Source organism: Rana temporaria, chromosome 3 (genome assembly GCF_905171775.1).
Source record: "Rana temporaria chromosome 3, aRanTem1.1, whole genome shotgun sequence".
Lineage (NCBI taxonomy): Eukaryota > Metazoa > Chordata > Amphibia > Anura > Ranidae > Rana > Rana temporaria.
Genome location: NC_053491.1, coordinates 451,839,102 through 451,866,200, shown reverse-complemented (window position 1 = coordinate 451,866,200; position 27,099 = coordinate 451,839,102). Strand labels below are relative to the sequence as shown.

At 40.4% G+C, this 27,099-nt stretch overlaps 1 protein-coding gene across 1 annotated transcript in view; it reads right to left on the bottom strand.

The window, feature by feature from the left end:
* LOC120933438 (venom factor-like) overlaps positions 1–27,099 on the bottom strand; it is a 153,653-nt gene that overhangs the window by 92,827 nt on the left and 33,727 nt on the right. Inside the window, exons 6-13 of the mRNA XM_040346655.1 lie at positions 22,312–22,394; positions 17,465–17,552; positions 17,243–17,345; positions 13,294–13,414; positions 8,691–8,806; positions 7,657–7,803; positions 4,603–4,809; positions 1,948–2,151 (exon numbers count right to left, since the gene is read on the bottom strand). Coding sequence (XP_040202589.1) covers positions 1,948–2,151; positions 4,603–4,809; positions 7,657–7,803; positions 8,691–8,806; positions 13,294–13,414; positions 17,243–17,345; positions 17,465–17,552; positions 22,312–22,394 — 1,069 coding nt within the window. The remainder of the gene's footprint in view (positions 1–1,947; positions 2,152–4,602; positions 4,810–7,656; positions 7,804–8,690; positions 8,807–13,293; positions 13,415–17,242; positions 17,346–17,464; positions 17,553–22,311; positions 22,395–27,099) is intronic.

Below are 27,099 nucleotides of genomic sequence, written 5' to 3'. Positions count from 1 at the left end.
ATATACTGTAAACCCTAAATATATTACTTTTAGTCGCTAAAGCACATCATTAGGAAATGTAATGTTTTCTTAAAATAAAATACTATTTGCACTTTTTTTACACGCTTATTTGCTTCTCAGTGCTGCTGATCTCCAACAGCCTCTTTCAACTACTTTCTGGCTACATGGCTTTTCTTTGAACTAGCTTCCTGGTAGTGGCAAAGGTGGACCAACTATATAATGTATGATAGCATGGTTGTCTACTGTCTCCACAGGTGATGCATACATGATGTTGAAGTGTAATAAAGTGAAATTGCATATATGAATTTTAATTAAACCAATATTTCCAGACTTAAAAAGTCCCAGCTCTGTTCCTGTGTGCTGTATGGGGGAGGGGGGTCCCTTTCTTCCTTCCAATCAGCTTTTAGAGCTCTCCTCACTGATGTAATCTCAGTCCCCTGCCCCCTGCTTTTCAGAACTGAGAGATCCTGTGTAAATTCTGCACTTTGAACAGATGTAGAGAAGAGGATGCTGCAGATAAACAGGTACACCTTATTTTGGATAAATTGTTTCATCTCTGTGTATCACCAGAGGCCATTCACTTCACTGGATATATGTAAAGGTTTACAACCAAGTTTTATGTTACAAAAAGTTTGAATTTTATAATGAGTAGCTCATGTATAGTCTAAAATGGTGGCTGTATATGACTAAACCTGCCATGTGAGCACAAAGACTGTAATCAATTATTGTAACTTGCTCTAGTCTATACAGTATATTACACCATTTTAAAAGTCCCGTAAATTGCATATAGGGATGTATTGTTATAACTGGCAGTTATGATATACACTGATCATGTATAACATTACCATGAATGACAGGTAAAGTGAATAACATTAATTATCTCATCATAATGTCAATGATGCCTGTGACAAATTCAGGTAGTTCTTACTGCTGCCACTGCAGAATCTGTCGCTATGGCTGTAACAGTTTTTTAGATTTACAGATTAGCACAATGGTGGTTATTATGACCAACCCTAATCCAATATACAAAGAAACACCATGCCTACTACCCCTGCAGGGGTTCCTAGATCTGGTGAGTGGGGTATCAAAGGGGGAGCACACAAGTCACCTTGATCTGTACACTTGAAGATAAAGTCTTCATAGGACATCGAGGACAATCACAAATGTCACTTTATCAGAAGATCTAGTGAAATTTATATCTCCACATTTCTATTTACGATATGAATTTTGGATACTGCAGCTGAACTTACATCTACGCAATATCAATTTGTTTGTGTTTTTTTACCATTTTTTGGTTATTATTTGGGACCTATATTTCCCCCTTTTTTGGGGACTGATACACAGGACACAATTATCTAATATCGCCCATAGGCGTTTGAGGTTCAGGGCAATCACAATATATATATATATATATATATATATATATATATATATATATATATATATATATATGTTTTTGCTTTGGTATTTAGCACATGCTGTTTATATTCAGTCATGGTATTGGATATGGTTTAACACTTAGTGCACTTGAGGTTTTATACCAAACCCACACGGACCAACATCACCCACTGAAGGGTGAAACGAGTTGGGATTACCTTTTTAGGCTGTTCACCACACTCTGAGGAACAACCTCTTTTTGAGAACACCAGAGAGAGGATTGACCACTTATTGTACATGCAATTTTTTAGTGAGTGCCCCCAGGAAGAGCCACTCCCAAGGCAAACTTAGGCAAATATATATTGGCAACACAATGAATAAATTGTTAATGCTTAAAATATGTGCGTTTTGAGTCCCTGATGAAAAACAAAACGCTGAATGTTCAAAGCAGAAAAATAATTTTATAATTTATGATTTCCATGTTGCTAGAATGATTTGATGATCTGCTGATATCACAAATGGCAGTGCCAAACCAATATGATCTCTAATTGCTTCCTAAGACATTCTTACCGTTCCCATGCAGGTATCTGCTACATCTACCCAGACAGAGTCAGCCACGACTTCACGGCCTGCTCCAGTTGTGACCACATAATAGGCCAATATGCGGAAAGATGGAATGAACTCTGGTGTTATTGGTAGCAGCAAAGTCACAAAGGATTGGCCTTGTAATCTCTGTTGTCTTCCGGTTTTCATTATTCTACCTTTGTTTAGTATCTGTAGGATGAAAAAAAAATACATAAGTATCCTTTTGTTCAAATTCAAAATCACAAATTAGAAACCAAATTCAAAATCACAAATTAGTAGGCTTAGAACCAACATTGTTATGGGCTAGCACTACAAAACATGAAGGAAAAAAGCTTTTGGAAGAATTCCAGCTTGGATAGCCCTTGGATTATTGGGGCTGGCCTAAAAATGATGCCACCATTGGTCTTTTGACAATGAATTCATAAGTTGAAGAAACTTTTCTTTAAGGAGAAGCAGCAACCGTGCCACTGTCTAGTTTGCCTTTCAGCAAATGCATGCCACTTTCTATGGCACTTTTTCTAATGACAAGCTGGCTATAAGAGCTGGTCAGAGGTGGAGAGGTAAACTAATGTTATTACTGAAATACTTTGTGTGAATTGTGTGTTGGATTTGTCAGCACTAAAATTGACATTCAGTTACGGACATCAGTATACTGGATCATCCAGTGGAATGCCATATGTACAATGTCACATCCAAAGTTTTGACATCTATCCCCCTCCTCCTTCCTTAAAATTGTCTTATGCAAACACACAAGTGACTTTCACTCCACTTCTTATTTTCTGTGAAATATAAATTATGTGTTGAAATAAATGAGAAGCAACAAGAGGGTGGACTTGGGTGCACAACTACCTACAGCTTGGTGAAAATCTCCAAAAACTGAACTGTTCATGACCAAACTGAACTATTCATTTTGTTGTACAAAATAAATGCAGCAACATGTAACCCTGTATTTTTAAAATGGTTTTGGATAATCGATACAGGAATTTAAAAGAAGACCTTTGTGTTGATAAAAGATGATAAGCAACAAGCAAGACTGAAAAGCTGTTACCTAAATGTGTCTGTACATACAGTACAGTAAACTTGTAGAGCACCTTGGGATCCCTGAAACCCAGGGTAGCCACTATTCCAATAGTGATGTCAGCTACTAAGGCACATTTAGGCTCTCTCCTGTACCAGTTGGACTTCACTGTTGGTCGTGAGTAAGGATGAGCCGAACACCCCCCGGTTCCGTTCGCACCAGAACTTGCGAACAGGCAAAAAATTTGTTCGAACATGTGAACACCGTTAAAGTCTATGGGACACGAACATGAAAAACCAAAAGTGCTAATTTCAAAGGCTTATATGCAAGTTATTGTCATAAAAAGTGTTTGGGGACCCGGGTCCTGCCCCAGGGGACATGTATCAATGTAAACATTTTTTTTTTAAAAACAAAGTTTTTTCGGGAGCAGTGATTTTAATAATGCTTAAAGTGAAACAATAAAAGTGAAATATTCCTTTAAATTTCTTGCCTGGGGTGTGTGTATAGTATGCCTGTAAAGTGGCACATTTTTCCAGTGTTTAGAATTGTCCCGCAGCAAAATTACATTTCTAAAGGACAAAAAGTAATTTAAAACTACTCTATTACGGTTGTAATGAATTGTCGGGTCTCGGCAATACAGATAAAACTCATTGGGAAAAAAATGGCATGCCCCCCCCCAGTCCATTACCAGGCCCTTTGGGTCTGGTATGAATTTTAAGGGTAACCCCAATTTTTTTTTTTTAATTGTGTGGGGGTCCCTCCAAATTCCATACCAGGCCCTTCAGGCCTGGTATGGATTTTAAGGGGAACCCTGGGCCGAAATAAAAAAAAAATTGTGCAGGGGTCCCCCCAAAAATACATACCAGACCATACCAGATACATTGTACCCTTACCATTTCACAATTTTTTTTTCAAAATATGTAAAAAAGATAATAGACAGCTTGGGTCCTTTATTAAAAAAAAAGGGGGGGGCAAAGTGGGAGACTACAGCAGGGGCTGATCTGTGTGATATCTAAGCCGGTATCTCAGTCCAGAAAGTAGATGGTGACCCTCATACCTAGTTTGTACTTGCATTGAAAAAGAATGGTTAAGGATCATTTTCAAAGCTCTCCAACCACCCACTGCTGCAACTGTTGCACGATGACCTGACAGCCCTGTACACACAGGGGCAGTTTGACAATTTTTTTTTGAACACTGGCAAAAAATTTACTCCCTGTCGTATTTGGGGGTATTAAAGCTGCCAAACGTGACCCATTGAAGTGAAAAAAAGTTGCACCATTCAAAAACTAAAACACAGTCATTACAATGGCAGCAATATTGCCTTCTGAATGCCTTTTAGGCCTTTCTGTACAGGTCTCGCCATCTTTTCAGAGACTACGGCAAGCATAGACAAACCCCTTATGATGCCTGAGCTAAGATGGCTCTGTACTTCTGGAGAGAGGAAGAAAATACTTGGAAGTGTTACAGTTACACATACTGTAGTTAGCATGTATGTCCATCACATGAAACATGACTCTTTGCCAGTAGGGTTTGTCTACATGTGCTTTAAGAATGCACATCTGTACATATCATAGCAGTTTAAATGTTATACATGACACAGTTGATATTTAAAGGATCCTTACTATGTAATTAAAATGGGTGATCTGGTTCTGAACTGATGGGTCGTTGTTCCGTATAATGAAGTTGATAGCAGCATTTTCACCAATTTTCAGTTCTCCACCAGCAATGCTGAGATGCAGATAATTTCCACCACGTGGTTTGTATGAAGTGGCTGTCATGGAAGAACTTGCTTGTAGGGTAGGCTGTAATCTTGGATCATCTGTTCTTACCTTCCAATTGAAACAACAAGACACAAATATATATATATAAAAAAAAAGTATTGCAAGTAAAATAAAAAGCTACAGATTAAAGGGAAAAACTACTATAGCCCAAACTTTTTTTTTATTTGCAGTCTATGTCTCATTGAGAGGATTTTTCTCTAATTGGAAGGATTTTTCTCCTGTTCCAAAGACATGTGAAGTCATGCCGTGTCCACACGACCGTTTTTTTCCGTCGGAATAAACTCAGACGGGTTTTTCCGACGGAATTCCGCTCAAGCTGTCTTACATACACATGGACCAAATTCCGACCGTCAAAAACACGGTGACGTACAACACTACGGTGAGCCTAGAAAAATGAAGTTCAATGCTTCCGAGCATGCGTCTAATTGTTTCTGAGCATATATGTTTTTTTTCTTCATCGGAATTACATTCAGACGAACTGAATTTCCGTTGGGAAAAAAAGAGAACATGTACACTATATAAATCCTGAATAATAATTCATAATTTTCTGTTGAAAAAATGCTGGATATCCTTGGTGTCCTGATTCTGTCCTGGTGACAAAATTGCACAGGTGCTTTAAATCAGTGTCAATGGCTTGGTATTTTGTACAGCTATTTTATCCAAGAGAAAATCCCAAAACATGGCCTGTTGGGGGTACTTGAGGACCGGGTTGAGAACAACTGGTCTACACTTTTACTTCCCTCATGAGTCGGTAGTCCCAGAACACCGGCTTGGCAGTAACAATATGATTTAAAGGGGTTGTAAACCTTTGTGTTTTTCACCTTAATGCATCCTATGCATTAACCACTTTCTTACTGGGCACATATACCCCCTTCCTGCCCAGGCAAAATTTCAGCTTTCAGCACTGCGCCGCTTTAAATTAAAATTGCGCGGTCGTGCGACGTGCCTCCCAAACAAAATTTACGTCCTTTTTTCCCACAAATAGAGATTTCTTTTGGTGGTATTTGATCACCTCTGCGGTTTTTATTTTTTGCGCTATAAACAAAAAAAGAGCGACAATTTTGAAAAAAAACACAATATTTTTTACTTTTTGCAATAATAAATATCCCATTTTTTAAAAAAAATATTTTTTTTTCTTAGTTTAGGCCGATATGTATTCTACATATTTTTGGTAAAAAAAAAAAAACGCAATAAGCGTATAGTGATTGGTTTGCGCAAAAGTTATAGTGGCTACAAAATAGGGGATAGAATTCTGCCATTTTTTTTATTATTTATTTTTTACTAGTAATACGGCGATCTGTAAATTTTGTCAGCACTGTGATATTATAGCGGACACATCGGACGCTTTTGACACATTTTTGGGACCATTCACATTAATACAGCGAACAGTGCTATAAAAATACACTGATTATTGTATAAATGTGACTGGCAGGGAAGGGGTTAACACTAGGGGGCGAGGAAGGGGTTAAATGTGTATCCTGGGAGTGATTCTTACTGTGGGGGGAGGGGACTGACTGGGGGAGGTGACCGATGCTGTGTCCCTATGTACAAGGGACACAGCATCAGTCTCCTCTCCCTGACAGGATGTGGAGCTCTGTGTTTACACACAAAGCTCCACATCCCTGCTCTGTCACTGCCGATCGCGGGTACCTGGCAGACATAGTGGCCGCCAGACACGCGCATCGGCATCCCAGTGGCTGGAGGCCGGAGGCCGTATATAGAGGCAATTAAGAGCCACATTGTGGCCGCAAAAACCCGCCGGGCGGGCGGGAAGTGGTTAAGGTGAAAAAACATCTTGCAGCGTCCGGCCCCCCAGCCACCCCCCCCCCGTTTTACTTACCTGAGCCCCGAATTTTCATTGGTGCATCCCCGTCGTCCTTTCCTCTATGGAGTCCCGGCTTTGATTGAATAGATTGATAGCAGCGCAGCCATTGGCTCCGGCTGCTGTCAATCAAATCCAATGACACGGGCCCCGGGGTGCTGGGCCGAGTCCTACACTCTGGGTCTATGGACACCAAGTGTATGACTCAGGAGCACGCCCACAAGGTAACCCCCTAATGCACGAGGAGCCGCGAGAGCCGCTGAGGGACCCCAAAAGAGAATATTCAGGGCCACTCTGTGCAAAACGAGCTGAACAGTGTAGGTAAGTATGATATGTTTGTTATTTTTTTTAAACAAAGCTTTAGTATCACTTTAAGCAGTAGGATGGTCGTGTGCTCTATGAATAAGGCTGAAAAATGTCTGGGTAGGTGGTTTGGGTCTACTATGTTCAATCTGAAGTGTAATCGTTTTTAATCCCGATAGTATAAGCACCCCAGTAAGCAACTTAATGGTTTTGCTAAAGGATGGTAATTGCAAAACAGATCCCCAGTGGTTGTTAATTTTGATGTATCTGAACTTCCAAAATAAAATAGTACCGAATTTAAACTAATCTGAAAATAACGAATAAATGTATTTAGACGAAATTCGAATAGTTTGAATATTTTTCAAATTCAAATAGTTTTCCAATGAGAATAAAATAATATAGAAAATAAAGCAATAGAATATAAAAAAATATTATATATATATATATATATATATATATTTCTATTCTATTCTATTCCTTTATTTTGTATTTTATTCTTATGGAAATTGGAAAACGATTAGAATTCGAAAACTTTTCGAATTCAAAAACTATTCTAAATTGTTTCGAAAACTTTTCGACTCAATTCGAAAACAAATAAACTAAACAGATTCCGAAAACAAATTCAACTAATTTGACTAAACAAATTTATCTAAATAACGAATCAAAATGATTTTTTATTTTTCGTTCTGCACATGTCTATTGTCTACAGTATTGTGTTCTGAAACTACTAAACAAGATGCAAACCATTGTATAAAAAATATTATCGTTACCGTTATTTGAAGCGAGCTTATATCTGCACGGGTATTGATGGTCAGCCGGACAGTTCCGTCACTCAGTGTAACTCCTCTCGCTGACCCTGGTTCTGCCACCACAGGCACACGGTGGGCTGGAGACCCATCTGGGTTGGTGACAAACACCTAGAATAGATGATAGATATAATGAAACACAACAGTCTTATCACAGATCTTTCTACACAAACAATCTCTAATATTTACCATCAGCAATTATATAATGCCATCACAAATGCCATCACATGAAAACATTGCTACTTCAATTTAAAATGTGTCAAAATATTACAAGATACAAAAAGGCCAACAGTAACCTGGACACCATATTAAATGGTCACTATAAGGCTTCATTTCCATGGACGTTTTTGGACGTTTTTACAGCCACTTTTCTGAGCGTTTTTTTGCAGCTTAAAAACAGCTCTCCATGTTAGTCTATGGCCTCATGCCCACCATGACGTTTTTTTAGCTGTAGATGGCTGAGCTGTTTTTAAGCTGCAAAAAAAAACCAGGACCAGTGCGTTCTGAAGCTCCAGCGTTAGAGCTGTAAAAACGCCAGACGTTAAAAAACGCTCAAAAATTCTCAAAAACGCCCCAAAACTCTCAAAAACTCGCAAAAACGCTACCGAGGCGTTTTTGAGCTCGAGCTCAAAAAAATAAATTAAATAAAAAATAAAAAAAATAAAAAATAAATAAACATGGACAGGCGTTTTTAAGCTGTAAAAAAGGCTAAAAAAAGTGGCTGTAAAAACGTCCATGGAAATGAAGCCTAATGGTTTGGGGTCAATTTATTTTGAGGTTTTTTTTAGGGTTTAAAAGTTTGTAAACAGTTTCTGTTTATTTGTAGCTATAAATATGTATTAACAAATAAAATGTAATACGTGGAAAAGGCTTGCCAGGGCGCTAGGGTTTAGCTAAAGAGACTGTACAGCAGAGTAGCTTGCTTTTCAGCTCCCTTTATCTGATTGAAACCTACATTAATTTTCAATATACAATAAACTTCCAATATATTGTCTTACCATTAGATCCATAGGCATTCCGGGTTTAAAAAATTTGGAGGTTTTGGTGAAGAGAACTTTGTACGGGGAGTTCACAATGTAGATATCACTAAGTTCAGTTTCTACCATATCACTGCCTGCAAAAAAAAAAAACACACAATTGATGCCAAAATAAATTAGCTATAATGTAAATTAAGCGAAATTACACTAAATTAATATATGCAAATACTTTTTCAAAAGTAAAAAAGGACTTCTGAGTACATTACAGACCTAGATGTCCAACCCAATAGCTTTGTAATAGATCACATGGCCTTTAACAAACCAGAATACCTACCAATGGACAGTAACATTTAGACATCTACCTAGAAAGCCTTTGTTTTTGTAGAGGTTTATCTGCATACCTCAGGAGGAATTGACTAAAGTCTCTTTTTATATACTTTTATTTGTCAGTGATGTCATTTTACTTGACAGCTATATCCGCCTGCTTTACTAATGAGATTCAATAAGCTGAAATAGGACTGTTCATGGGTTTGCATGCTGATCTTAAAGAAACCTTGTCACCAATGTGAAAAAAAGTGCAGGTAAAAGCACAACAAAATCAAATCTTTTTAATTCTTAATTACAGCATTTTATCCTTCTAGATTTTTTATTAATTTGCAATGTATCTTTGTGACCACTCTAGACAAGAGTCAGTTCTGTAATACAGCCACAGTTCTGTCTCTGAACTGCCACATTATTGCCATCTTCTCTTCTTGGAGTGTCTCCTCAACCTTTTATGTAGCTGCTAGATGAGTGAACAGGAATACCATAGCGTGTACCTTGAATAACAGCTCTGAGTTTGCTGGGGCTGCTGACATCACATTCAAGATAGAGGCATGCAACAGCAGTCCCAGACCTGTTGGGTGTTTACTGGACATTCACATTCACTTTTTAACAGTGCCTCGTCCTATTAATTGAGTAATTTAAGAAAAGCCATAAAAATAGATGGAATATAGCGGCACAACCAACTCAGATACTCAATGATTAAAATCTTTTTACGTTTTTATTACAAGAATGTATATTTAAAAAAAAAATACTACAAAATCCATACAATACAGCAAAATATATAGTGTTCTACTGGCTGTCCCCCGCCACCCTCAGTCAAACTAATACAAATACTGTATTATGGTCTCTTGATTGGTTAGCTCATCGTGTGCATGGTTTACACACACACATATCTCAATGGAAAGATATCGCAATATTAGGGTGCACATGGAAGACCGATAGATGGGTGGTTGTGGGGTCCAGGGTTTTTTTTTTATACTGACTATATTCTTATGTAAAGCAATCATTTTGTCCCAATATTTATGTTTAAAATTAGCTATGCACTTTATAGTTATAGGTAAGGTGGTGAGTCCCCGTGGTTAGTGGCAGGCTAGAGGTCCCTTAATGTAAGGCATTGTGCAGCTGGTAACGCTGCATCTGTCCCCTTGGTGACCGTGAGCACTTCTTCCCAGCCTCCTATGGTGGTAGGGTTTGGTTCCTGCAGGGGGCGATCTATGCCTCCCCTGGCTTCCATGAGCTGTGCTTCATGTGGCAGGCTCGATACCCTCCGTGACCTGGAAAAAGTGTGTGGGCTGCTCAGGCTCAATAGGGAGATGGTATGTGTCAGTGCATCCGCAGCTGCTAAAGTGTCTGCTGGGAATCTGAGTGTTCCGCCTATCACCGAATAGGACGAGGAGGAGGCGTGACTTTTTTACACTGGACACCCATGTCTGAATATGCATGTCACAGACTCAGGTATACAGGCTGGAGTATATACGGTATGTTGTTGTATTGTATGGATTTTGTGGCATTCTTTTTTTAAATATAAATTTTTGCACTAAAAAAAAACGTAAAAAGATTTTAATCATTTAGTATCTGAGTTTACACAGGAGAGTCTTATACAGGTAAATAACATGCATAAAATATGTTAAATTCACATATGAGAAAACTGTAGTTGAAATGAATGTTGTGGCAACAGGGTCCCTTTCAAAAATAAATTACTTTAAATAATTAGTAGATGGGGAATTAAAGTGGATGTAAACCCTCCATACATCCAGTGAAGTGAACAGCCTCAGATGATACACAGAGATGAAACAAATCTCCCTACATAGTTTTTACATCCATATCTGCTGTCTTCACATTTATATACTGTTTAGAAAGTTCAGATCGTGTTAGGAGATTTTCTCTTCCTATTTAACGCAGAGTGTGATGTCTGGGCATACAGCCAAAATAGCTAACATTGCTGATTGGAGGAAAGGCACACACCCCCTCTCATCATAGGCAGAGACTCTCAGAGGTGTTTTGTAATAGGGCCAGCTCCCTGTTAATCTATATTAGCAACCTCCCCTGACAGAAATGTCAGGCTGCTTTTATCTAAAGTGTCAGAGAATTTGTCAGGAGTTATCAGGCTGATAACAGAGAAACTGTTCAGGAGAGAGCTAAGGAACTTAGCTCTTTAAAGAGAGATAACAAAATACTGAACATATATGTGCCCATCTCACATTTCATGAATTGGGTTTACATCCATTTTAACCTACAGCCCATTATGTAAAAACAGTAAATCCCCTTTTCATGCTCATGAATCACGGGACACATAGCCTTAATTACTTAATGGGTTGTGTAGTCACCACAGGTGATTGGACACTGGTAAACCCAATTAAAATTGAGTTCCTCCCCTATATAACCCCTCCCAAATGGAGAGTATCTCAGTTTTTTTCGCCAGTGTTTGGTCATGTTGAACATGTGCTAAGAAAAAGCTCTTTTGATGGTCTTTCTGCAGAGGCCTAGGAGCTATAACCGGATCCATAGCTTAGGCCGATATCAAAAGCCTAAGATGGGTGGTACCCGGGCCTTGTGTAAAGAAGAAACAAGGTTTGTCTGTAATGTCTCTCTGTGGAGGTCTGGGCTCTGGGATCCAGACTTTGGTGTACTAATGTAACTGTGGCACGAAAAGTTTTTGGCAGAGTCTTCTACAGGTCCAGGTATGAGGTTTCTCTAATCGAACCCTTGATAAACCTGAAGGTTGACACAACTTGCCCACCGTGATGGGTGAAAGCTGGAACTTCTTAGTAGTTTCCTGCGGCATGGATAAGGTAAGAGAGGATAATTTATTTTAAATGTATCTTTTGTGAGTAGGATATCTTTCCTGTTTTTCACCACTGGAGGGAGTAAGTACATAGCTGGTGTATTCTTACATAGCCACCCAGGACAAAGCTCAGTGAAGTCGGTCAATTAAAACGCCACTCACCTCCTCCGCTGCAGGCTCTGCCACAAACGCATACAGGGGTCCCCCTAATGAAGCCCCCAGTGATTTCTCCCCCTTCTCTTCTTTGCCCTGGGCACCGCCATGACAGTTGGCGCACGCGTGCCTGTGGTTGCTCGTGCCTGTGCGCAGACACGGAGTATCTGTGTGCAAGGCACCATGAGGCTGATTTAAAGCCCAGCACGCCAGAAACCTTCTGTAAGCGGCATGGACACAGAGCTATGGGCTGTAAGCATCCCTGTGGATTAAACCAGGCAAACCTAAAACTCCTACTCAGCATCAGGTTGTGCAGTGAGCTGATATATGTGTATTGTATGACTATAGCACAACAGTGATTGCATTTTTTTTGTGGATAGTACCTTTGCTTTGCAGTAAGGACTATGTCCCAGAGAAGAGGAGGAATGTTTCTCTAGAGATAAAACGTTTTACGAGGCTGAATTGCTGGCCAACCTACCTCATTTTTCAGCATGGGATTGGAACTGGCAATTGTTTACCCACTGCCCTATACCCCAGTGAAACTTGGAAGATCACAAAGAAAATTTCTTAAAAACCGAATACATTTCACTCGGCATCACAGAGACTGAATCCCAAAGTCGTATGCAGAAGCTAGAAGAAATTGCCACCAATCAGAGTCTAAGGCTGGCCGGACATATTCAGCACCTACCCAATCACCACATATTAAAAATCAGCCTACAAGCTGGTGGTCCACCTTTGAAACAGTTCTGAAAGCCATCAAGGTGCCATAGGATAAGGCTGAATCAGCCGCAGCTGATAGAATCGATGGAAAGCACTTACTGCCGAATGTGTCAAATTGCATAGAAGGAAATAAGTCTAATGCCGTGTACACAAGACCGTTTTTTCCGTCGGAATAAACTCCGACAAGTTTTTCCGACGGAATTCCGTTCAAGCTGTCTTGCATACATACGGACACACCAAATTACAACCGTCAAAAACGCAGTGATGTACAACACTATGACGAGCCTAGAAAAATTAAGTTCAATGCTTCTGAGCATGCGTCAAATTGTTTCCAAGCATGCATGTTTTTTTCTACATCGAAATTCCAAACAGACGAACGGAATTTCTGTCGGAAAAAAACAGAACATGTTCTCTTTCTAAGTCCGATGGGGCATACACACGGTTGCAATATCCGATGAAAAAATTCCGTCTGACTTTTTCCATCGGAAATTCTGACCTTGTGTACGCAGCATTAGTCTATGTAGGCCTCTTTGTTTGGACAACTCAATTTCACTATGTATTGTAGAAAGCAATTTCAGGCATTCAATACGCCAAAACTGATATCTCAGAATTGGGTTGACACCAACGAGTTGAAGCTCCCACCTGAGTCAGTGATGACCGTAGCGGATACACTTAGTCTCCATTGAAGCATGTCCTTCTCCTCCTGGAAGTACTTCACTAAGTCTTCTCGTTTCAGAGTAGCAGAGCCTTCACCATCTTGTATCTGAAATTAGACCAGCCAAAGTAAAATACAATTTAACAATTGATCTGAAAATTAGCAATTCATGAACAAGAAGAGGCACACTTGAGATCTGAAAAGGTTTTCTCCTGTCTGAATGCGCCTATTACCCTACCCATTCAAGACAAACTGACAGAGTCTTTGTAAAGATACTCACCTTGCCAGTCCTCCCCCTCCTACCTCCGTCACAATAGGCACTAAATTCCTCATTAGTGTCAGCTAGTGTCAAATGCTAAGGGTAGTAATGCTGGATATCATATATAATAGTCCTTTTTCTTTTACTACTTTACAGTATATATGACAACTTCCTGTCAATGGTTTTTAGGAGAGCAGTGGGTGATGGCACTCACCACATCCTTAACAACTTGTGATGTCCCCTGGCCCCAATCATTTGCTAACTGTGAACCCTTTCTAAAGCAGCCTGAGTAGAAAAGCCTGTCCCCTGCCAGCAGCTGCAGAGTGAGTGAGACTCTTGCTGTCTGTAGAGAAGCTGTGATCTTTAGCAGAGGTCCTAAATGTCCCCTACTGAGACTGAGCCAGAGCTTTAAATTCAGCAGGGAGCATGACCTGAGATGATATCAGAGCTGTTTGCTTAAAGGGGTTGGTGCGGGGGCCAATGATGCGGGGGCCAGGCCGAGTCCTTCGGTCTGTGTCAATAGACGTAGCAGCAGGGCTCAGGAGCGCATCAGGTTTGTCAAAGGAGATCGCTTCTCCAACGGGGCACCCGAGAAGATGAGGAGCCATGAGCGCCGCTGAGGGACCCCAGAAGAGGATGATCGGGGCCACTCTGTGCAAAACCAACTGCACATTGGAGGTAAGTATGGCCTTTTTTTTTTTTTTTTTTTTAAAACAAGGGTTTAGCAACTCTTTAACTCAGTAAAAGGTGTGTTGGATCTCTGCAATGAGACCACTGCTTCTCACAAAGAGCAAGAGTCCCACTCTGCAGTTGCTGGTGGGAAACAGGCTTTTCTACTTAGGCTGTGGCTGCTGTAAAAGGATAATTAACTCTAATACCGCGTACACCCCCTCAGAATTTCCGACCATGTGTAGGCTCCATCGGACATTTGCTGTCGGAATTTCCGACAACAAAAATTTGAGAGCTGGTTCTCAAATTTTCTGACAACAAAAGTTGTTGTCGGAAATTCCGAGCGCGTGTACTCAATTCCGACGCACAAAATTCCACGCAAGAGCCACACTGGCTATTGAACTTAATTTTTCTCAGCTCGTTGTACGTGTTGTATGTCACCTCGTTCTTGACTGTCGCAATTTCCAACAACATTTGTGTATGCAACACAAGTTTGAGCCAACATCCGTCATAAAAAAAACACGATTTTGTTGTCAGAATGTCTGATCGTCTGTATGTGGCATAAGGGAAAAATCTGATAGGCATTTTATATGCATATTTTTGGGGCACACTTGTATGTCCTGTGGCGGTGTACAGCCTGCCCTACAAGTGATTGACTCTATGTGGCCATACTCTTATAAATGCAGGAGATTTTGCATTGGGAAAATACATCAGATGCACATGCTCAGATAAACGCTGATACGAAATACCATAAAGCCCTGTACACACGATCGGTTTTGTCCGATGAAAACAGACCGATGGACTGTTTTCATCAGTCAAACGGATCTTGTGTGGGCCCCATCAGTTTGTTTTCCATCGGCGAAAAAAAATAGAACATGTTTTAAATTTTTCCTATGGATAAAAAAACGATAGAAAAATCTGATCGTCTGTATGGAACCCCAATCGGACAGAAATCCACGCATGCTCAGAATCAAGTCGACGCATGCTTGGAAGCATTGAACTTAATTTTTTTGGGCTTGTCATAGTGTTTTACGTCACCGCGTTTTGGCACGATTGGATTTTTGACCGATGGTGTGTAGGCAAGACTGATGAAAGTCAGCTTCATCGGATATTAGACTAAAAAATCCAACGGATTAGATTCCATCAGATATCCGATTGTGTGTACAGGCAGGGATGGACTGGCCATTGGGACTACAGGGAGTTTCCCGGTGGGCCGATGGCTCAGTGAGCCGGCTTCAGTGACAGCGGACCGCCGCCTCTGCCTCCCTGCAGCGCATACCTGGGGGGGAACAGAGAAGCAGGGGGAGGGCTGGAGGAGCAGGGGGGATGACAGAGGAGCATGGGGGAGGGGACAGACAGCTGACTCAACAGCTATGGCCTGGGAGTTTCTCACTTCTGCCTAATCTTGTCCCATAAGGGGGGGCACCGAACTGATTATTTGCCCCAGGTGAAATAATGTCTAGCTTCCCCACTGGTACTGCCTATAAGGCCCCGTACACACGACCGAGTTTCTCAGCAGAATTCAGCCAGAAACTCGATCGGAGCTGTATTCTGCCGAGAAACCCGTCCGTGTGTACACTTTCGTCGGGCCAAATAGAGAACATGTTGTCTATTTCCTCGTTAGTCAACGGGGAAACTTGGCTCGCCGATGTGTTTTGCTCGTCGAGTTTCTCGGCCGTGTGTACAGGGCCTAAGAGTACCAGTACCAGCCGTTCTACTCTAATAAAGTAGAACGGCTAGTGAAGGGGGAGAGGGGGCTTGGGTGGCCGGGGGGGGGGGGTGCGGGAGTTGTCCGGCCGCCATGGGAGAGACCTGTCAAAGTGGGCCAGTCTGGATGAAGTCCAGGGTCACATTTTTGTCCCAGTCCAGCCCTGTGTACAGGGCTTAAGAGTATGTCCGCATAAAGCCATTCACTTGTATGGCAGGCTGTTCACAACCCCTGCTGCTCTCCAGGTGTGGGAAAATACCAGAAAATTACTCCAATAAAAAAATCCTATAAAATCTCCATGTGCATTAACCCTAATGCCGCGTACACACAACAGTTTTTCGGGTTCTAAAAAATTACGTTTTTAAGGGTCTAGAAAAAAAGAAGTTTTTTTCAACCGATCATTAAAACGGCCTTGCCTACACACGATCGTGAAAAAAAATGCTCTAGCAAAGCGCGATGACATAAAACACGTACAATGGCACTTTAAAGGGGAAGTTCCATTCGGATGGCGCCACCCTTTGGGCTGCTTTAGCTGATTTTTAGCTGATTTTGTGTAAAAGATGATTCGCGCTTTTCTGTGATGAATGTGCTTACTCCATTACGAACGGTAGTTTTACCAGAACAAGCGCTCCCGTCTCATAACTTGCTTCTGAGCATGCGCAGATTTTTCACATCGTTAAAGTCCACACACGACCATTTTTTACAACCTTAAAAACGACAACGTTAAAAACGTTGTGAAAAAATAGAGCATGTTCGAAAAAAAATGTGCCCATTTTTTAGAACACGGAAAATGCTCTGAAGCCCACACACGATCATTTTTAATGACATAAAAAAAATACTTAATTTTTTAGAACCTGAAATTTCCGACAACAAATGTTCAACGTGAGCTTTTGGTCGGAAATTCCGACCGCGTGTAAGCTCCATCAGACATTTGCTGTCGGAATTTCCAACAACAAATGATTGAGTGCTGGTTCTCATTTTTTCCGACAACAAAAGTTCTTGTCGGAAATTCCAATGCACAAAAGTGCTACGTGTTCTTGGAATTATTTGACGTATGCTCGGAATCATTGTACTTTTCTCGGCTCATCGTAGTGTTGTATATCACTGCATTCTTGACGATCGTCATTTCCGAGCAACATTTGTATGACCGTGTGTATGCAAAACAAGTTTGAGCGAAAATCTGTCGGAAAAAAATCCACGGTTTTGTTGTTGCACACTTCTTATTTTGATGTACGTGGAAAATATTTAGCTAATTTAAACTGTAGGTTCAATTTGGCTTTAACAGAATAAGAATCAATACCTCAATCCTTCTCAGGGTATTTGGCAGACTTTTCTTTTCACCCTCTCTCGACACCGAGAACAACACATAGGCCATACCATACAAAGGCTTCCCATAGAGATAACTAATAAAAGAAAGAGAGAGAATTATATTTGAGAATAGACAGGTACTGTATAGATTTCACCGATCCCTAGAACATACAGGTATAACATCACATATAACACAGTCTGCATTTATACTCACTTTGCACGGATCTCAACTCTGAATTCTGGATCTCCGACACGTAAAAACTTTTCCTCTGGGATTATTTTCACCTCAAAACTGGGTAGAACTGCAATAACAAATAAAGAATATCTCATATTGGCCCCCTGTTCATTCACTCCATTTATAGAAATGGCCCAAGGGTCAACCTTCCCAACATGGGTCCTATGCAACATAATAACTAGACACACTTTATAATTTTTTCCAACTACAATAATAATAATGAAAAGATGAAAGAAAAAAAAATCTATTGTCTAAAACTAAACCTTCCCATTACAGCTCTGTTCTTTGGCAGCATCACAGGTGCAGCGCAATGCACCCAAGGTTTTGGTGCGGATTAGCTGCGCTTTGCCATAGACTTCTTTATATCCTGCAGTTTTGATGTGTTTTCTGAAAGTGTACCAAAAGTTCTACATGCAAGGCTCAGCGGGGCAGTGTGAAGTCACCTTCATATATTGCCACCATTTTAGAAAGACATATACATCCTATAGGTCTATATATTACATATTTTCATTATGAATTATGTTTTGCCTGGAAGTTATTTTTTAATTTTTTTCATTTTTGCTGGGAAATATCATTTATGATCAGAATGAAAATCACACTGAAAAATTGGAAATAATCTAAAGGGTAACATTTTTGAGACACATGCACAAACACATGTAGTGCCCTGCTCCTATTTAGTAGGCACTATATTTAAATGTAGTGTTATCTGAGCTGTAGTTAGCTCAGAATGATTATGTTAATTGTTGGTTTCTATGTCATTTCAGCTGCGTTGTGCATTGTTTCCACTTGACCCTGGGTGTCGCTGTCATTTTGGGTTGGAAATACAGCATGCTGGATGTATTGAGTGCTTTCTCCACAGAAACAACCCAGTGGGAGTGTTCCTGTTGCTGGGCATTCTAGGAGAGGGTACATAAGGTACAGACACTGTTTTGATTGCACGCTCTAACCTGATGGCCCTCCTGGCCTAAGGTGTGTCGTGGCAGTTCTTTTGCCTCGGGGCCAGCTGGCCCGAGGCTTCGTTACTGAAAATAGGCCCAGGAGTTCTATGGCCTACTGATCCAGGGGTGGTCCTGTGTTGTCTTGCCTGCGGGGAGAAGCCGAGCAATTGGAGGAACCAGGGGAGGACTTTTCCCAAAGAGGACCGAGCAAAAAGGCTGGTATCTCAGGAAGAGCCTGGAAACTAAATTGGAGGATGCATCCCGCTTCACAGTATCGCCGGATGGCTAAGAAAAACTGATGCTGTGTAGCTTTTGTTTTGACTTTACAAAGGGTTATGCGGTTGAACAGTTCTGTGGCAATGGATTGTACAACAGCTTTACTATATTCATCGAGTCTGTGGCAGAGACTTTGACCGAGCGACGCACCGGCTGCTAGGTCAGTGAGAGAGGCCTATCCGGTGGTTGCTAGATCTAGTGTGAAGACTGTCTGTCCTCTGGATTCAAGAGAGTACCCGTGATATGCAAAGCAAGGTTTCTGAATCTCCCCTAACCCTCCATCCCTCTACTTGAAGTTGTTAATAAAAGCATTGGAAAAGACTCAGTGACTGGCCAGTGGCCACCATGTTCTATGTAACTTCTTAACCCTAGACTTTGAGCCAGCATGGTGAACAGTGGGGTAGCGGCAGACCCAAAAACTAACCAGCAGCTCCCACGGGGTAGTGATATGCACATATACTGTATATATATATATATATATATATATATATATATATATATATATATATATATATATATATATATAAAAAAAAAAAAATATATATATATATATATATATAAATACTATATTATTTGGGATATCTATCTTTACACACACATGAAATTTAATGGCATCCCAGTCTTAGCCCGTAGGGTTCAATATTGAGTTGGCCCACCCTTTGCAGCTATAACAGCTTCAACTCTTCTGGGAAGGCTGTCCACAAGGTTTATGTCTATGGCACAAAGCAAGGTCCATAAAGTCATGGATGAGCGCGTTTGGGGTGGAGGAACATGACTGGCCTGCTCAGAGTCCTGACCTCAACCTCAAATAACACCTTTGGGATGAATTAGAGCACAGACTGCGAACCAGGCCTTCTCGTCCATCATGCCTGACCTCACAAATGTGCTTCTGGAAGAATAGTCAAACATTCCTATAGGCCTCGTACACACGACCGAAAAACTCGTCGTAAAAGAAACATCGTTTTCCTCGACGAGTTCCTTGTCAGGCTTGTCGAGAATCTTGTCAAGCTTTCTTTGCGTACACATTGTCAAGACAAAATCTCTTTGTTCTCAAACGCGGTGACATACAACACGTACGACGGCACTATAAAGGGGAAGTTTGATTCCACTGGCGCCACCCTTGGGACTGCTTTTACTAATTCCATGTTACTGCGTGTTAAGTAAAAGTTTGGTGAGAGACGATTCGTGCTTTTCAGTCTGTTACAGCGTGACGAATGTGCTATCTCCATTACGAACGCTACTTTTACTTAAGGTGCGCTCCCGTCTCATACTTTATTCTGAGCATGCGCAGGTTTCTAAGCATACGCACAAACGTGTGTTTCTAGTCGTAAACCAGCCCGACGAGAAACAGGACGAGGAAATTTTGACTCCCGACGAGAAAAAAGAGAACTTGTTCTCTTTTTTTCTCGGCGAGATCCAGGACAGTTTTCTCGACGAAAAACATACACACGACAGTTTTCCTCAGCAAAAAAACTCTGCCACCAAATTTCTTGATGGATTTTGTCGAGGAAAACGGTCGTGTGTACGAGGCCTTAGACACACTCATAAACCATGTGGACAGCCTTCCCAGAAGAGTTGAAGCTGTTATAGCTGCAAAGGGTGGGCCAACTCAACATTGAACCCTATGGATTAAGACTGGGATGCCATTAAAGTTCATGTGTGTATAGGCATGCATCCCAATACTTTTATTAATATAGTGTGGTGTGTATATATATATAAATATATATATATATATATATATATATATATATATATATATATATATATATATATATATAAATATATATATATATATATATATATATATATATATATATATATATATATATAAATATATATATATATATATATATATATATATATATATATATATATAAATATATATATATATATATATATATATATATATATATATATATATATATATATATATATATATATATATATATATATATGGTGTGTATGTATATATATATATATATATATATATATTTTTTTATTTTTCTTTTTTTTAAAGCACTGCACTTCTTCAATGGCAAGTAGCAATTGTATACTACTGGCTATTGTTGAAATAAATACACTGGTACTTGGCATTGAAGGAGGGCAGCAATTTTGGTGACTTTAATTTATAGATGGGTAAATCTACATGGTTCAATCCAAGCACAGGTTTGGCTAACACGTTCACAAATAGATAAATTGCAAAAAGCTAAATTCCTTTAAATAACATGCTTGAGAAATCCCTTAAACCTGCCTGTGATGTGGTACATCTAATATGAGCTATGGAAAAAAATGACATTTAGAAAGAAAAAAAAGTCACATTTGATGATAAATTATATTTCCCTGACATTTTTTTTTTTTTAATCTAAAGGACAGTGTCAAACATGTGGTGTGTTTATTTCCTTTGTATTTTTTTTTCTTTTGTGAATGATTATGTCATGTATGGGGGCCCACACATTTTAAAGGGGACATCCAGATACTGATACGCACCCCAAGATCCCCCAGGGCAGGGATGTGGGAAGGAGACTCTTGTCCCCATCAACATTCAATGTGTATGTTATTAAAGTGAATTTAAAGCCCACATATTTATTTTATCTTTAGTTTTAGTTAAACTAACCTGCCAGTTTATTTATTTATTTTTGTGTCCCATTTCAGAGATTTTTCTTCACTAGAGAGAAATAGAGACACGACAGGAAGTGAAAAGAAATGTCTACAAGGTGAGGGTAATTCCACCCTTGGACAGTTGTCACTGGAACAGGTGTCCCCAGTCGAAGATTTTCACTTCACCTCCTGCTCTGGTGACAACTGTAAAATTGTAAAATTTCCCATCACTGCCATACATTATACAATTTTCTTGTTATGTTTTATTTTTTTATTTACCTTCAATTGTGTAGTGTAAGGGCTTGACTAATTACATACAATTTGACAGTGTTTGGGTTTAACCAAATATTATATGGCTTTGGTAAATCTAAAGGAAAATTGTATAGTATGTAGTGGCACTGGCAGTGGTCACCAAGAGAAATAGAGATAGTAAATCTACCAGTGGTGGCCTGTCCATTAGGGGAGCAGTGGCGCAGCCCCCCTAATCCATGCACCCTGCTCCTAATCTACATGCAGGGCGCCGGACGCATGGATTCCAATGTTTTTTTTTTAAAAGCACATGATTAGAGCCCGAGGCTCTAATTGGCTTAAAAAAGGGTGGTCTCGGGGGACAGAGCACTGTGCCCTGAACCCACCCAGTTGTGTGACAATAGCAAATTAATATTCGCTATTGTCTTCCTAATTATTCACCCAGCCAATAATGAAGCAGGTCCTAAAATTCGATTGGCCTGGATTCTTAGGACTGCAGTTACTCGGAGTGGGCGTGTCCTTCATGCCTGAAGCTGCATCTGCAGCCCAAGGGGCGTGTTTCAGGTGGCAGCGGAGGAGAACGGATCGGGAAGATGGCGGCCTGCCCTGTCCTGTGCACTCTCTATATCATTATTATCATACTTATCATGGCCCGGTACATTGAGGTGAGCCTAGTATATGTGATGTATAATATCCATCTCTGGGGATACCGCAGGAGCTGTCATAGTGGTGGGAGAATAAAACGAATAAAGGATATGATCTTACCATATTCTTTCACTTCAAAATTTGTACTGAAGTTGTGTATAAGGGTGTCTTCAAACTTTGCAGCCACGGTCCAAACTCCAAAACTGAAAAGCACAAGGGAAAAGACTGTGGAGTTGATCTACTAAAACCGGAGCATACAACATGTGCTGGAGCTCCGCGGAGAAACCAATCAGCTTCCAGTTTTTTTGCCACCACATAGAAGCCTCAAGCAATTTTTTAACGTCATTTGTAGACATATGCATTAATAAAAAAAAGTTTTGTTTTGTTTAGATTCGTTGATTCGACTAATCTAGTTATTTTGTTTCGATTCAGTTGATTTGTTCAATTCGTATTTGGAAGTCGTATTCGGAATTTTCAAATTTTCTTCGAATTTACATTTTTTTTTCGATTCAAATGCAGCAAAGTGAACAAACAAAAGAAAAATCTTTATCAAATGATTACAAGGACTCTTTAAAGGGATTGTAAACCCTTGTGTTTTTTCACCTTAAAGTGATACTATAGCTTTGTTTTTGTTTTTAAAATAACAAACATGTCATACATACCTCCACTGTGCAGCTCGTTTTGCCCAGTGTGGCCCTGAACATCCTCTAGGCTCCTCTCCGCTTCTGATGACCCCCTCTGGGAAGCTCTCTCCCAAAAGTTTTACGTTGCAGGCACGCTCCAGAGTCCAGCATTCGGTGTCCATAGTCGCTGAGTGCAGGACTTGGCCCCGCTCCCTGGCGCCCGCATCATTGGATTTGATTGACAGCAGCGGGAGCCAATGGCTGCACTGCTATCAATCTATCCACTGAAGAGCCGAGAAGCCCGGGGAAATTTTGCGCATGTTCTCGATGCAGGACTTTCCAGGGCTCAGGTAAGTAAAACAGGAGAGTGGGGGGCCGGTAACAGTCAGATGTTTTTTCACCTTAATGCATAGGATGCATTAAGGTGAAAAAACATGAGGGTTTACAACCCCTATAATGCATCCTATGCATTAAGGTGAAAAAACTTCTGGTAGAGACCGCCCCCCTAGCCCCCCCCCTTTTACTTACCTGAGCCCCGTATTTCTCTCGGCGGAGACGCACTGTCCCTCTCTTTATTGAATAGATTGATAGCAGCGCAGCCATTGGCTCCCACTGATGTCAATCAAATCCAATGATGCGAGCGACAGGGGACAGGGCCGACTCCGCCATTCGTGTCTATGAACACTGAATGCTGGACTCGGTAGCATGCCCGCAAGGTAATTCCCCGGTAGACCGCTTCTCCTAGGGGGTTATCTAGTGCGAGGAGGAGCCGCAAGAGCCACCAAGGGACCCCAGAAGAGAACGATAGGGGCCACACTGTGCAAAACGAACTGCAGAGTGGAGGTAAGTATGACATGTTTGTTATTTTAAATAAAATAAAAAAACAAGGCTTACAATCACTTTAAATCACCTTTGCCTTAAAGCGGAAGTAAACCCATCTATTTGATAGTTTAAAAAAACAGCTAACATTCCCGGCATGCCGGAAATGCTAGATGTCACATTTGCTTGTGCTCTCAACCAAACTGTCAAACCATCCAATGGCTGGTTTCATAACTGATCACATGTGCAGCATCATGGCAGTTGCAGATTAAACAAAGGCCAAGATGGCAGCTTCCTTGGCTGAAAAAAATAGGAGGGTTTACTTCCACTTTAACAAACACAGCATTATTTTGAAAAGGTACTCTAATAACACACACAGTCTTTGATTTCAGCAAAATGTGCAGTTAGAACTCGACTGGAGTTCAATGTAAAATTTTATTTGAATCTCAGTCTGAATTTCGGAAATTCGGACAAATTTTGTTACGTTATTAGGAGCATTTAGTAAAATTTGGATATATTGTAATTTGGGTATTTAAATATATCCGAATCTCCGAATAACAAAAGGTAAGTCTGAATAATAATTCAGAACGAAATGAACCGCACATGTCTAGTCATTTGGCAAACAAGTAAATCCATTTGATGTACAGGCACTCCCTCAATGCGTTTCACTGAATCAATAGCTTAATCGTGGGGCCATGATTAAGCTCTTGATTGATTGAAACACATTTAGGATTTGCTTAAAAATATGGAAGAACATTCAAAGACATATCAGGACTTTAAAGGTGCCACACATAAGACTGCATAATGTGGGTCAAGAGGAAAAATATTCCACTACATGCACTGGAATCGCCAGGTGATCACCGACAATGGGAGCACTGGGAACTCCACATAGAGAAAGGTAAACTGCTCACCACATATAAGCCTCAAGATAGTTTATTAAAGCGGAGGTTCACACTAAAAACGATTTTCTAACATTACATGGTGCTCACTCTCTACATTGACAGTATGCCGATTTTTTTTTTTTTTTTGCTGTATATACCTCTTACAGCTATTTTCTTCCCCGGCTTCCGGGTAGGGCCTCCCGCAGGAGTGGGCGTTCCTATCCAGCAGGTGATTGACGTGATGACAAAAACTACCTCCCCCGTCGCATAAGGAGCGTCACGAGTTGCCGAAAGAAGCCAAACGGCGAGTCGGCGCTATACGGCACCTGCGCACCGACGTTCGGCTTCTTTCGGGAACTCGTGACGCTCCTTATGCGACGAGGGGAGGTAGTTTTTGTCATCACGTCAATCACCTGCTGGATAGGAACGCCCAGTCCCGTGGGATTCACTACCTGAAAGCCGTGGAGGAAAATAGCTGTACGAAGGTATGTACAGCGAAAAAAATCGTCATACTGTCAATGTAGAGAGTGAGTACCATGTAATGTTAGAAAAATGTTTTAGGGTGAACCCCCGCTTTAAGTAATTTGGCACACACGTGAATCTATACAATATACAGGTAATCCCTCAATGCGTTTCACTCAATCAAGAGCTTAAAGCAGTTGTTGAATCACAGACCACAAATAGTGGAATCCCCTCAGTTACAGCAAAATATACTGTACATTACAGTATATGTACAGTGGGGAATATGATTATTTGATCCCCTGCAGATTTAGCAAGTTTTCTCACTTGAAGAAATGAAGGGTCTATAGTTTTTTATCATAGGTGTATTTTAAATGATTGAGACAGAATATCAACCAAAAAAAAAAAACTGAAAAACCACATGATACAAATGTTATAAATTGAGTTGCAGTTCAGTGAGTAAAATAAGTATTTGATCCCCAAGCAAAACACGACTTAGTACTTGGTGGATAAACCCTTGTTGGCAAGCACAGAGGTAAGACGTTTCTCGTAGTTGGTGACCAGGTTTCCACACATCCTGGGAGGGATTTTGGTCCACTTTTTTTTATATGTACAGTATTTATTGGCGTATAACACGCATAGGCGTATAACACTCACCCTAACTTTAAGAGGGAAGTTTCAGGAAAAAAAAAACGTTCCACAGCCCCCTGCGTATAACACAAAGGCACAGTTTACCCTCTATTTTCAGGGTAAAAAAGTGAGTGTGATACGCCAATAAATACAGTATATCTTGTCTAAATTTAAGGTTTCTTGGTTGTTGCTTGGCAACTCAAAGTTTCTGCTCCCTCCATAAATTTTCTATAGGATTAAGGTCTGGAGACTGGCTACCTTCTTCCTTCAGCCAGAACACTGAAGATGGGTCGTGGATGGGTCTTACAGCATGACAATTAGGGATGAGCCGAACACCCTCCAGTTTGGTTTACATCAGAACATGCGAACAGGCAATAAATTAGTTCGAACATCCGAACACCGTTAAAGTCTATGGGACTTGAACATGAAAAATCTAAAGTGCTAATTTTAAAGGTTAATATGCAAGTTATTTTCATAAAAAGTGTTTGGGGACCTGGGTCCTGCCCAAGGGGACATGTATCAATGCAAAAAAAAAGTTTTAAAAATGGAAGTTTTTTCGAGAGCAGTGATTTTAATAATGCTAAAAGTGAAACAATAAAAATGAAATATTCCTTTAAATTTCGTACCTGGTGGGTGTCTATAGTATGCCTGTAAAGAAGCGTTTGTTTCCCGTGTTTAAAACTGTCCCTGCACAAACTGTAATTTCTGAAGGAAAAAAAGTAATTTAAAACTACTCGCGGCTATAATGAATTGTCGGCTCCCGGCAATACAGAGAAAAGTCATTGATTAAAAAAAAAATGTGTGGGTGTCCCCCCAAATTCAATTACCAGGCCATTCAGGTCTGGTATGGATATTAAGGGGACTCCTGCGTCAAATCTAAAAAAAAAATGACATGGGGTTCCCCCCAAATATCCATACCAGACCCTTTATCCGAGCATGCACTGGCAGGCCGCAGGACAAGAGGGAGGGACGAGAGAGCACCCCCTCCTGAACCGTACCAGGCCACATGCCCTCAACATGGGGAGGATGCTTTGGGGGTCTGTTATAGAGAATATCTGTAAAGAGGAGTGGACCAAAATCTATCCTGAGATGTGTTCAAACTTGGTAACCAACTACAAGAAACGTCCTACCTCTGTGCTTGCCAACAAGGGTTTCTCCACCAACTATTAAGTCGTGTTTTGCTTGGGAATCAAATACTTATTTTACTCACTGAACTGCAACTTAATTTATAGAATTTGATTCATGTGGTTTTATTTTCTGGAACTTTGGTTGATCTTTAAAATACACCTATGATAAAAAATGATAGACCATTCATTTCTTTGTAAGTGAGCAAACTTACAAAATCTGCAGGGGATCAAATAATTATTTTCCCCACTGTAAGTGTTTTTTTTAAAATTATGCAGCTAAATATCTTATTTTACAGCACCGCTGTGCAGTAACGTGACCCCCCCGCCGATCTAAAGACTACCCTCTGACGTCAACCAGGAAGTCACAGA